Genomic DNA, 12,606 nt, shown 5'->3' with positions numbered 1-12,606 from the left:
CTTCCGCTGCTCCCAGAGACTTGGGCTCCAGCCCCTGGAGGCTCCAGTCCTGCTCACAAAGCCTGACCTTTCCCTGAGGCTGTAGCTGCCTAAGAAGCCCAATGTAGGTTGTCTGATGGGTGCAAAGAGGGAGGTGCTCTTTACTGACGATGCCCAGGGCTTCTGGAGAACTCATGGAGGCCCAGTGCCAGTCAGTAAGGGCAGAGAATAAAAGGATACTGAATCTGATGTAGCCGTTAGTCTGCAGTCTAACCTGCCCCACTCTCATGGTTCCTCAGGCCAAAAAAGGTACTAAAGGGCTAGGCTAACCTAAGTCTAGAAGGCAGCCACTGACACTTGCTTTGAGGAAGAGATGAGGAACCAAAGGCACAAAAAAGTTAACAGACTCACACAATGTCTTTGGGCCAGGATGTGGAGGACACCAGTTTGGTCTGACTCCAGAGTCCACAATCTTAAATCCTATGCTAATAATCCTCCCTTATAGGACCTGGGCATCCTGGCTCCAGCTCACCTGAAGTCTTCTTGGGTCATTCTCCTGCTGGGCTCCAACAATACAAAGGCTATTAGTACCACAAACACTCCCTTTATTGTCTTGACTTCCCACAAGCACAGAGATAGAATTGTGGCATTTGAAGGACCTTCAGAGATCATGGGGGTCCACCCCTTCATGTTACAGAAGTCTGGTTCTGGTTCAAGGTCACAAGGAGAGTGAGCTTGTGGAAAGCTGGAATCTGGAGCTCCTGCTGTTCAGTGGGGGCTCTCTGACCCTGAACTATGTGATTAGCTCATGGATCCCCCCCTGGCTTGGTCGCCTGGAAACTCAAGCTCACCTCTGACCCAGTGGAGCTGCACCTAGGTGTGATTTGAAGTTGTTATGGTCAGAAGGGTCAGCAGGCGTTTTTGCTATCTTGTATTTAGTCTCCTGAGGAGAAAGCTTACAGGTTCTTTTAAGTAGAGAGGCGAGATGATGAACTAAAGGTAAACTAAACTCAGTGTAAAAGGATCTTTTCACTAAGGATGGAGTTGCAGCTTTGCCAATCTATTTTAATTTTTTTAGGAACAGTTGTATTCTTGAAGAGCATGGCCTGATAGCTGTCTGGGGGAGCTAGCTAAGATTCGGGAAGGGCCATGGTAAGAAGGAACCCAGGGCTAGGGAGTAAGGATGCTAAGGGGACAGAACTCAGGAAAGCCATGACTGAGGAGAGGGAGCAGTCACATTTGAATCCAGATGTGGATGTTTCACTTTATGGTGTCATTCCCTTCTTTAATCTCCAAACTTTTAGTGGATTAACACATTTTTTTTGTTGGCTACAACTTACAGTGCCACTATTACCAGTGATTTAAGGGAATTGTCCACACTTGGTTAGGAGCAATAGTAGAAAAGGAGCAGCAGCAGAGCCCCCAGTTTGGGGAAGACCAGACATCACCCGTAGAAGAGCAGAAAAGCAATCTAGAGCCACCAAAAGCAACCGAAAAGCAGGACCTACCAGGCCCATGACATTCCTGGAAGAGAGGTTCAATAAAACACTGAGCTGGCTGCCTGTGGCCAAATGGATGGAGGCTTGGCTCACTGCCACTTAGAAATTCAAGGGCTCGCCAAGTCTGCCAAGTTCTGCAATATCTCAATCCCACGAGTTTGGGATAGAGAGATACAAGAAGCCATTCTTTTCTAAGTATTTACTATCTGAGTTCCCACAGTTATGACGTGCAAGAAAACAAATGTCATCCTAACATGAAAATGTTCACTGAGAATCTGCCCGCTTACCAAATTAATGCTCAGTCATACATTCTTCCTTCACTTCACAAGTGTCTGTCCCTTCTGGATGAGGTCAGTTTCAGTATAATGGGGTGGTGCAAACCAAGTGCAAGTTCAGGAAATCAAAGAAAACAGTGTTGGAAAACTTCACATGCAGGGTCTGGGCCAGTGAAGAGCAGATGGAGCTAGAGCAGCTAACGAAGAAAAAATTACAAGGATGATGCAAGATGAGTTCTTTATGAGAAAATGATTTGCATATTGGAGGATCGATAGAGGTCCTTGGGAAAATGAGTGAGGCCCTTAAATATTTCAATACATAATCTCTTAACAGAGGTGCTATAAAGTAAAATGTGAAGGATGGGGCTTAAGTGAACAGATCATCATGTTGGTATAAAGAATAAATATACCAACGCCAAAATCAACACAATTCTTTGTTCCTTCTAAAAAAGTAGCATATAATCAATTTTTTGTTGTATGTGTACATAAATTAATTTGATTTCATAATTTCATTTGTATAATACAATCCCAATGAGACCCTTTAAATTCATTTCTTTTATCATTTCTCTTATTTATAATACAATTCTCCTGAAAATCTTTTCCACTATTTTGATCTTCATTTTAAGTGGGCTCAGTTTAAATGGCCTTTTGCTGATAAGCACAACCCTGACATGATGAGGCCCTCTGTGCTTACAGTTCTCCTCCAAGTCTTTCTCCATTCTAGGAGGGCACTTACAGGGTTAGGTGGTTGGACTTTCCAGGAGACCTCAGTAAGACACAGCCTAGGAGGGTGTGCTCTGAGGATACGTGGGGCCTTGGCCAATTCAAATGAACTCTGGGTATTTATTCCTCAGTGTCGCAGCTATATACCTTCCCCAGGTGCCCACTGCAGCTTGCACAGGCTGTCAGCAAACCCTCTGGCCAGGCTGAGCATTGTGGCATCAGCCCAGGGCACTTGGTTTGGCCCCGGCCAGGCTAACTGCAGGCAAAGAGGGGGCACTTACTTGGCCGGTGGGGCTCTGGGCTGCCTGTGGCTCTCCAGGGGGCTCCTCATCCTCGGGAATGTGGGGCATGGCAGCCTCCTGGCGGGAGTGGCCGCGTGTGCCTGGAACCGCCGCGGCGTCAGCCCCAAAGATGTTCCAAGAGGCCTGGGCTCCGCAGGCTGAGGAGACGCCAAAAGGACAAGTCAAATCCACTCCCATCCCTGACCCAGGCTGGGTTCCATTTCCAGGAGCCATGAGCCACAGAAAAAGCCTGCTTGACTTTGCATCAATACCAGAGGTTGGACTAGGCTAGGAGAGGGCATTTGGAATTGCATTTCCTCCTGTTCATTTTCTCTGTTTACAAAGTCAGAGATGACCTTAGAGATTTTGCATCTAATTTGGTCCTTACAGTAAACACAGCTATCCCAGAAGGGAGAAAAGTGCTTCGAACTCTTCAAAGCCATAGTGAATAGAGGACACTCCATTGGGATCAGATTTGTACTTGTGTATCATTTATTGAGCACCTACTACATGCCAGGAACTGTCCTAGAAGCATTTCCAACATCATCTAATTTAATCACCGTGATGACCTCTGATGCAGGCATTAATATTCACATTTTATAGAAGAGAGAATGGCTTCAGAGAATGGCAGCCATTTGCCAAAATCATATAAAGAACCAAGTATTTGAATCCAGATCTTCCTAATTTTGAGGCCAGGGCTGTTTGCACTGTACCACACAGCCTTCCTTGCCTGGTTTGAGGAATTGGAGAATGTTTCTTGACTTTCTACCCCATGGCTGACCTCATGTTCTTCAACTGCTTTTCTGACCCTCCATATGGGGCTCTCTCACCTGAGGACAAGCCTCACTAGGCCTGTGATTCTGGAGGTTCAGCCATGGTGGATCTTTTGTACCCTGTGCAGTACCTACCCCAAGCAACCTTTCATTGTTTCTCCAGAAAACAGGCTTACCCTGTCTCATGGTGTAGCAGCTTTGAGGCCCAGCTGGAATTGACCCAGTCAACTTAATCTTATTCATCTCACCACAGTGTTTGGTTCAGGGATAGAAAATAGGTCCAGTGTAAACCAATGAGCACACTGCAGTGTTCTAGGACCCAGGTGCTTTATCTTGCTCTGGGTGGTAGAGTACACAGATGGAAGACTTGGTGCTGCTGGTACCATTTTGTTTCTGTTTGGAAATCCATACTGAGGATAAATCTGACATATAGAGGAGGAAGTAGACCCAAGACACTTGCAGAAAAAAAAGAAGGTAGACCCTTGATTAAATTTAACCTGAAGCTGAATTCTTTCTGAACTAGCCAGTTGCATGAACAATGAAGTTTTTTACTATTTTAAGTCCATTTGGGTTGGGTTTACTTATAACTACTAATTTGTAACTACTTGTACTAAGTTATAACTACTAACTAGTGTTACTTATAACTACTAACTATTCTTTCATATTTCTCATCAATCAAGAGGCCTAGGACCATGATCTATCCAACAGACCTGGACAAATGGACCTGGCTCCTCTGCTTACTCTTAGAAAAGTCCGATAATGTCAGGCTTCAATCTGGAGAGGCAAGATAGCAAGGTAGAAAGAACACGGGCCTTGGAAACTTACACTTGGATTTGAGTCCCCACTCTGCCACTCACTGGCTGTGTATGGCCTTGAACATTAGCTTCACCTCTGAGCCTCACTTTCCTTGTCAGAGGAACAGAGGAACATGCTTCCCATGCAGGAATGTTCTAAGGATGAAATTATATAAAGCACCAAGCACAGAGTAGGTGCTCACAGAGGCCACAGGCATGCTGGTCTGCAGCCCAGGAAGCTTAACCAGAGTCCAAAGGCCACTACCTAACCTCTTCTCCCACTAAACTCCTCCAGGTCCCCTTCCCCTAATTGGGTGGAAGAAGCCTTCAGAGATCTGTGGAACCAGCAACCAGCCTGATTCAGGGATTCCCAACTTCAACTTCAGAGATTCCCTGAAGTTGCTGCTCTGCTAGTCAGCAGACGAAAACCACCAGACATAGACACTGCCCTCAGCCACAGCCAGGGCACTACTGGGACACACAAAAGAAAAACAAAGAACACTGTCATTTACTAGGTACCTACTATGTCCTCGGTCCTATGTGTGATGCTGACTGCAGGAGGCTGCAGGAGATATTCAGGAAGCCCCAGCACCTCCCAAGATACTAGATACTCTTCTGGTGCCACAGGGAAGGCCCGAGGGCCAGAGAGCTGTGGGCAGGCCCAGATCAGATATCAGCCATAACTCTGACAGATGCTTCCACTCAACACACACACCTTGGACTGAGCTCCCTGAGGAGGGATTTATCATGGGTAACTAGAAGATTCATCAAAAAATGCTTGTTGGTGCTTGCTTTGGCAGCACATATACTTTAAAAAAAAAAAAATCCTTGTTGATTTGTGTTTAAAGAACTAGAGAATTTTAGCCATTGGGTTTGGTCATTATGACCACCATCTTTTATCAGTCTCTGCAGTGGAAAGGTAGCCCCATTCAGCTCTTAAACAATTGACTTCTGCTAGCCAGTTCAAGAGGTCTCATCTCAAAGTAGGAAATCTGAACTGAATCATTCGTTCACCACACTGAATTTACATGTGCTCTTTCAGCCCCTGTGCTAGGTGCTGGTGACTTAAAGATGATGAAGATGTGGTCTTGGCTCTCAAGGAGCACAGAGTCCAATGGTGGGAGGCAGTGTGAAAACAGTATAACTGTTAGAACTTCAAAAGTGAGAAGTGGCAGGATCTCAGAAAGGGCTCCCTAACTATGGAAATTGGGACAGGTAAGATACAGTTTTAGACTAGATTCCATGTTAGAAATGGTGTTTGAGCTGAGCCATGAATACTAAATGTTGAGAATTTCTCTGAATAGAATAGCTAGAAGGAAAGGTGACACAGGAAGACAGAAGCCCTACTGGACAGATTTAACCTGGCTCCTGGGAATGAGAACTATAGGGCCAGGGCATACTATGTCTCTCATCTCAGTTGCCATATGGACGAAATAAGCATCATTAATTTCATATGGATGAAATTAATCTCTGTGATTAATTTCTATCACCTTTACTTGGATTTCAACAGTAATGATATCAGTGGTGCTGGGCAAAGTATATGGTCACAGCGGTTGACAGTAGCAAAAGAGTATCCACAAACCCCAAATCTACCAGGAAAGTTGGTGCACTTGCCTAGAAACTTAAGTGATGATGGATATATGTGCAGGTCCAGCTTGTTTAAGAGTAATATGGTTCCCAAAACATGGGAGGTAACAGTTCTACCTTCCTTTCCGCCTTAATCTATACAAAATGTATTGCACTCTGAGTGCTAAGGATTCAGACAAATTGGGTTATGTTCCAAAAAGAGGAAGCAGTATGCAGGAAGCAAGAATTTGTCTTTAAAGAACTAAAGATCTTTAGCCTAAAGAAGAGATGGTGCAGGGAAAAATAAAATCGCTTCTTAGATATTATAAAGTCATTCTTGTAGTTCTATTGTCCCCAAAGGATAAGTGCATGACCAATGAATGAAAGGTCAGATCAAGGCAAGGAAAACCTTTCTAGTGTTTGGAACCATCTGAGATGAAACAAGCTACTCTTTAAAGCAATGAACTCCGTATTCCTGGGAGAGTTCCAGCAAAGACTGGGGCAATGGTCACAGGATTCTTAACCCACTCCAGGGGCCATTTTCAACCCTAGGAGTCTCTGAAATCCTGGACTCTTCCTAGTCACAACAAACCACAAATGTAATGGTCCCATCTCATAGGATTCCGGGATCATGGTATCCCAAAGTCACATAAAACGTGTCTCATTTTCTGACTCTCCACCTTCTTTCCTCCACCTCTTGCTCCTCAAGAAAGATCTTAAGTCAGTCCCTGGGTCAGAAAGCAAAGCAAAGCAAAACAAAATGAATTAAGTCAGACAAGCACTAAGAGATATCAGCTGCTGCAGGACAAAGCAGAGTGGAGGCTGGCTGTGGTCCCACACTTGATGAGACAGTACCCTGAGCTTCTCAGGGGGAGCCCCGGCAGCCCTGCCTGCTGAGGCTATTCCCACGCTGCTCCAGCCCCATTCGCTTTCTCTCTCATCCATTATTATAAACTCACTGCTTAAAATAGCAAGGTAACAGCAGAGTCCCTCCCCCAGGGTGACATCTGGGTTCTGCTGGAACTTGTGGGCACATGAACCTTGCATCTATCACAGCAAAGTTAGGAATATAATCTGCAGGAAGTGGTGATCTAGAGCACCGACCCATAAAAGGAAAAAATATTTAGTAATATTCGGTCTCTGAACCACTCCTACTTTAACCCATTTTCAGGGCCCTTCTAAACCTCTTTAGCCTACTCAGTAACGGGTTATGTCAGTCATTGTCAAGAGCCAGTCAGCTCTTTAGATTCCATTCATTCTGTCCCCAGCCAGTGCTTAACCATATAGTTTGGCCCATTTTACAGGAAGGAAAACTGAGGTACACAGGAGGGCAACAACTGGGTCCAGTAACCTTTGTATCTGCTGTAAATTATCTAAGCCTCTGCTGGGATAACTCTCCAATCATTTGTATAACTGACAAGGCCAAAAGTCTCTAATCCATATTTAAATATTTTATCTGCCTTTGGCCATGCTCATGAAAGAAAGCAAACTAGTATGCTTCTCTTCATTCTCTCATTCATCAAATATTTCTAGTTTGCCTACTGAGCATCAAATACCACACTAGGTGCATTTCAAGTGCTATCTTGTTTAACCTCTGTAACATGGCTTTTATTATTTCCATTTTACATATTAAGGAACTAAGGATTAGAGAGGTTCAGTAACTTGCTCAAGATCCCATAGCTAATAAGTGCCAGGCCAAGGATTATAATGCACACAAATATGACCCCAAAACCATTACCTCCCCACTCTGCACCTCTGCCTCCTTTGCTGGGAGTTTCATTAAAGTGCAGTAGAACCCAGCATAGGACCCTGCCCCAAAGAGAACTGGAATGTGCATTCCTAAATGGGGCCATGGGTGGTGGTAGGTCAGGGCAGAGTGAGTGGCAGCTAGCAGAGGTCTTATGAGGGTAAAAATTTGGGCCCACGGTTTGAGGTGGCAAGACATCTGTCAGGCTATCCATTCACCCACATGCCTTCTGACTCTTCCATTCATACAACTGTCCATTAGTTTGTTCTTTGAAATGTTCACCCCAGAAAGTTCCACACTTGTTAGATCAGCTGAACAGGCTCTGCCCCCTGGAAAAGCCACTGTAGGGCCCTGTGGGCTGCACAGAGAGGGCAGGAGGGCAGTAGAGGACTACTCTGATGGAGTGGCCTTTCAAACATAGGCCTGCCCACCCACAGCGAGCAGCACACCTCCATCCTGCACCCCTCAGCCAGTGGGAGGGGGCACTGGCTTCCTGTGGGGGTTCCCTGTGTCCCTGCAAGCATTATCAGGGCTCATGATTTAGCAAGGAACTTTACCCAAACCTCATAAATACTAAACTCATAATTAATATTATTAGTACCATTTAACAAATGAGGAAACAGAGCCCTGAAGACACCCAAAGTCAAAAAACCCGTGAGGTTTGTCTGACTCCCCAGTCCCCAACTGGGCAAGCCCACTGGGTTATGAGTGGTGGTCTTGGCAAGCAGTGACCTCTTAAATCGCCCCAAGGATGCCTCTCCCAAAACCTTTCAACCAGCACAAGGGAAACCAAATCCCTCTCTGAACCACAGTGTCCAAGAAGCACAAGCTAAGTGGCTCTCACATTTTCTTTGTTAATCTTTGGGTGTCCAGGGAAGAGTCAGAAGCCCTTCTGGGAAAAAACGGGTTAACCCAGACTCTACTGACCTTTCTGGAGTGACTCAGAATTCTCAGAAGGGAGATTTTTGTTCTTCCAGCTTTGAATTTTTGCTTTCATTTTAGCAACACAAAGAATTTGAAAGAGATTAGGTTGCTATTAATACCACTGGTCTATCTCTAGATGAAGAATTTGATGAAGGGAATTGTTTGGGGTGACTGCACACACATCTCTCTCAGTCCCTCTGCAAATTCAGAGTATGATGGGGTGGGGGGTGGGCACTGGAAATCAGCTAGTCTTGCCTCCTGCTCCAATCTTACAGGCCCAGACAGGCACAAAGCCATATATTTGTGAGTGAGGGGCTGTCAGAGAGGGTCCCAGAATCCCTATTCCCCAGCTTTCTGCCTCTAATTTTGAAGGGCTTGCTTTTGGTAAATGATAAACAAATGTGTCCACACTGTGAAAGCAGGCATCCCTTGGCAGTGCCTCCCAATCTTCCTCCTTCTTGTGGTCACTCTCATGGGAGAGAGAGGATGCTCCCTGGTCCCCATTCTCACCCCAGGGCAGTCCTGGATACACTTGGAAATCTGGGGCATCACAGATCAGGTTAGAGTGCTGAGAGGCACTTCTCTGGGTCCCTGGGCCTGGACAACTGCAGAGCTGGATCCTAGATCCCATGGGCAAGCCTGAGCAGGCCTCAACTCAGGAGAACGCCATCCTGTTTCCTAACCTTGGGATGCTGCAAGAGGTCTTTGGAACTTAGAAGATTGGGTTCTAATTCTCTTCTGCCTCTTCCCTGCTGGATTTAGCCTCCCTTGACCTTTGTTTCTTCATCTGTAAAATGGAGACCCTTTTAGGGTTGTTGTGAGGATTAACTGTTGTGAGGATTAACTTAGGGAATACATGCAAAATGCTGGCACATAGTATGTACTCAATGAGTTCCTTTCCCACTCTCTGAATAGGGCAGCTGAGTTCTCTGAGCCATGGCATCATCAAAATCCAACCAGGCCCAGACAGTCTGCTGTTCATCCTGGATAGCAGAGTTCCAGCTTTGTCTCTTGCAGGTAAAGGAGATATATTTCTGGCCAGGACTTCTCTGTACAAACAAGTAGATAAAAGGCCATCAGACATGATTGGAATTAAACCCATCAGGGGCTATGCACTCTGACATTTACTCTTGTTGACAGTTACTCTGCTGTTGGGCAGCCAGTAGCGGCAGCCAGTGGGGTTAGAGAGAGTGGGTACAGTACTGTGGTCATCCCAGATCTATGCTGTGGTCAGTCCCAGTTTTACATTGTGGTCAGCTATTGGTCAATGCCATGGCCATCTCAAATCTATTTTGTGGTCATCCCAAGTGTATGCTGTGGTCAGCCCTAGATCTTTGCTGTGGTCAGTCCCAGGGGAGAAAGGGTGGGGTGTAGAAGGGCAAAAGAAAGAAGCAACAGAGAGGGTAAAATGAGGAGCTAGAAGAGACTTCCCAGTGACTTCTTGCCCTCAACACAATTCCTTTGGTCCAGGGGCTGGGACTATAGGGGCTGCAGTCTGGCAGTGCTGCAGGGAGGCTGGTCCTGAGCACTTCCTAACACCCCCTGGGATCTGCACCCTCTGGCCTGAGGATCTTTTATGTTCTGTTAGCTGGGGGTGCCTTCCTCCCCTAATTCAGAACCCGTTCCAGATCTGGGAGTGAACCAGCTTCTGCTCAGACCAATGCCAGGACCATATTCAGGAGAAGAGGCTGAGCCAGCCCCAATAAGAAGAGTGCAAGAATCGACACCCACTGTGCTCAGCAGGGGGCTGGAGTAGGGGACACGAGAGGTAGCTAAAATAGTAACTGACCCCTCTCTTCCCCTCACACTTGTTTTTCCCCCATTGTCTCCACAAACTTGGAGTCCATTCTGTGCTCATTGCCTCAGGGAGGGGTGTAGCAGCAGGGGGTAGAGAAAAGGGAGTCTGTCTCTGCCTTGTATGTGGTGAAGGGCTAGCCCTTAGGGAAATGGAGAAGGTTCAGGGTACAGAAAAGAAATTTGGGGAAAACATCCTAAGTAACAGTAAGTCTTCCCCACCTCCAGGACTAGTAAAAGATTATGGGCCAAGGGGAAGACAGGAGAGGCCAAGTAGAAGCAATGAGAGTATGGACCCTGGTGAGGCACCAGAAAAAAGCCTGTGCCCTGCTTCCCTGGAGAGATGGGGGGGAAAGTCCTAAACTCTAAATGCAGAGAAGTCTTGGGTCCCGTTTCCCCGACAGAACCCTGAGGGAAAGACCCCAAAGAGAGGAAATGGCTGTTTGGAATTACTTGATAGACAAGGGCTTCAGACAGCCTCACGAGACTCCTCTCATCCTGGGGGTGGGTGGATGAGGGGGCAGGGGGCACATGGCACAGTCATTTCTGTACAGCCAGCAGCAGAGTTGCCAGACTTGAAGGTGCCTTGAGAAGGCTGATTCAGAGGTCATCTACTGACCAATGACTCACAGAAAGCATGGCAGACATCTTGTCGAATGGCTCGGGATAGATATCAGGCACCCTCCTCACCCCAACTCTCTGGCACTCGGGAAGCTTCTTGGACCTTGGATGCCATTTTGGAGGAAGAGGGTTGGTGAAACTCTGAAATTCCTGGGATCAGGTTCTAGGTCCCCTAAAAAATGGTCAAGCCAAAGCCAGACCTCCCTCCAGCCCAGTCCACCCCCCAGCCATGACAGGAAGTCAGCCAAAGCATCTCCCCAGGTTTCCTCTCCAGCTTGTTCACTTCAGCAATTCTTTTTTAAGAATAAGTCCACTTGAAAAAAATTTTCTCTTCTTGGAAATATGTGCAATTGCTCAATCGGAGGCAGTTCAAAGGCACTGGAAACAGCAGAAAAGTATCTGAGCCTCCCATTTAGCTCCTAGCAGAAATAAATCTTGCCCAGTTCTCTTTGTTCCAGGCCGCCCGGCAGCTTCTTCCCTGAGTCACTCACTCCAGGGTGACATGAATCATCATCCTGGGGTCAAGGACCACACGGTTTTCCCTGGGTCTGTGTGGCTGACCAGGGCACTGAGGGGCCATCAGGAAGCATGGAGGACCAAGAACCTCCTCCTGGGTCCTGGGCCTGGCTCTGCCCTCCCAGATGTGTGACCCTGGGGAGTCCCTCAGCCTGTATGACAAGGAGGTAGATTTGTAGTTCTTCCAACTTGTACTTTCTTGGAACTTCTCCAGTGGTACGCTAATTGTCAAGAATTTTGTGAGCTGGTTGTTAAACACAGACATCATTAAAAAACTGAATTACAGCTTTTGTTCAGTAGAAGTATCACAGCCAATGAGGTTTTCCAAGGCGTGATTATTACTAACTTACTGTGATTATTGTAACTTAAGAATTCTGTTCAACTTAATTCTTAAGTTACAATAAAGTTACACTGAAAATAAAACACCGACAATAATCACATCCTAATTATTTTACTATATTTTATTGTTACCTCTACTCTTGAGATGATTTAGTTCTATTGTATCTGTGTGGGAGAAACAACGTATAATGACGTGCTACTGTGCATCTCTTTCCAACTTCACATTCAGTGATGTCCAGTTAGTAGCCTGAAATTGGTTATGATGCCACAGAAATCAGCAAATCAGCAAATGCTACATATCAAGCCCCTTTTCCCAAAAGAGCCAGCTGTTATACATTTACCAGCACACCACCAACCCTCTCAGTCTTGGGCTCAGCTCCTTATCCCTGCCAGAGAGCAGAAGGAATGCAGGTGACTTTAATATCACCCCACGATAGCAGAGTTACAGAGATTCAATTGCCAGTTATCTTTGCACAATGCTTCTTAGGTGTACTATGTCCCAAACAAGATCCATCATTTCTTCCCCTCCCCAGCCCTGCCTTCTCCCAAGCCCACTCCTCTTTATCTCTGGTCTGGCCCTTTCCAACCACTCTCTACAAGATGCCAGCGAAATCTCTCTAACACACAAGTCGGATTATCCTGCCCTTCTTATGGAAGACAGAGTGTGGCAGGCCAGGGAGTACAGGTGCCATCTAATGAGAGCAATCACTATTCAGTTCTGAGGCCATAAAAATTATGTAGGAGGCCAAGCCCTGCTTCATGCAGAAGCAGCCAT

The 12,606-nt window shown here is 46.2% G+C and overlaps 1 protein-coding gene across 6 annotated transcripts in view; it reads right to left on the bottom strand.

The window, feature by feature from the left end:
* IRAG1 (inositol 1,4,5-triphosphate receptor associated 1) overlaps nt 1–12,606 on the bottom strand; it is a 136,218-nt gene that overhangs the window by 77,033 nt on the left and 46,579 nt on the right. For all 6 annotated transcript variants that reach the window (XM_041729794.1, XM_041729797.1, XM_041729792.1 and 3 more), the window contains exon 2: nt 2,758–2,915. In XM_041729794.1, the coding sequence (XP_041585728.1) occupies nt 2,758–2,915 (158 nt within the window). The remainder of the gene's footprint in view (nt 1–2,757; nt 2,916–12,606) is intronic.

This window comes from Vulpes lagopus, chromosome 15 (genome assembly GCF_018345385.1).
Source record: "Vulpes lagopus strain Blue_001 chromosome 15, ASM1834538v1, whole genome shotgun sequence".
Taxonomy (NCBI): Eukaryota; Metazoa; Chordata; class Mammalia; order Carnivora; family Canidae; genus Vulpes; species Vulpes lagopus.
The sequence above is the reverse complement of the archived record's forward strand: the minus strand, read 5'-3'. Positions and strand labels throughout refer to the sequence as shown.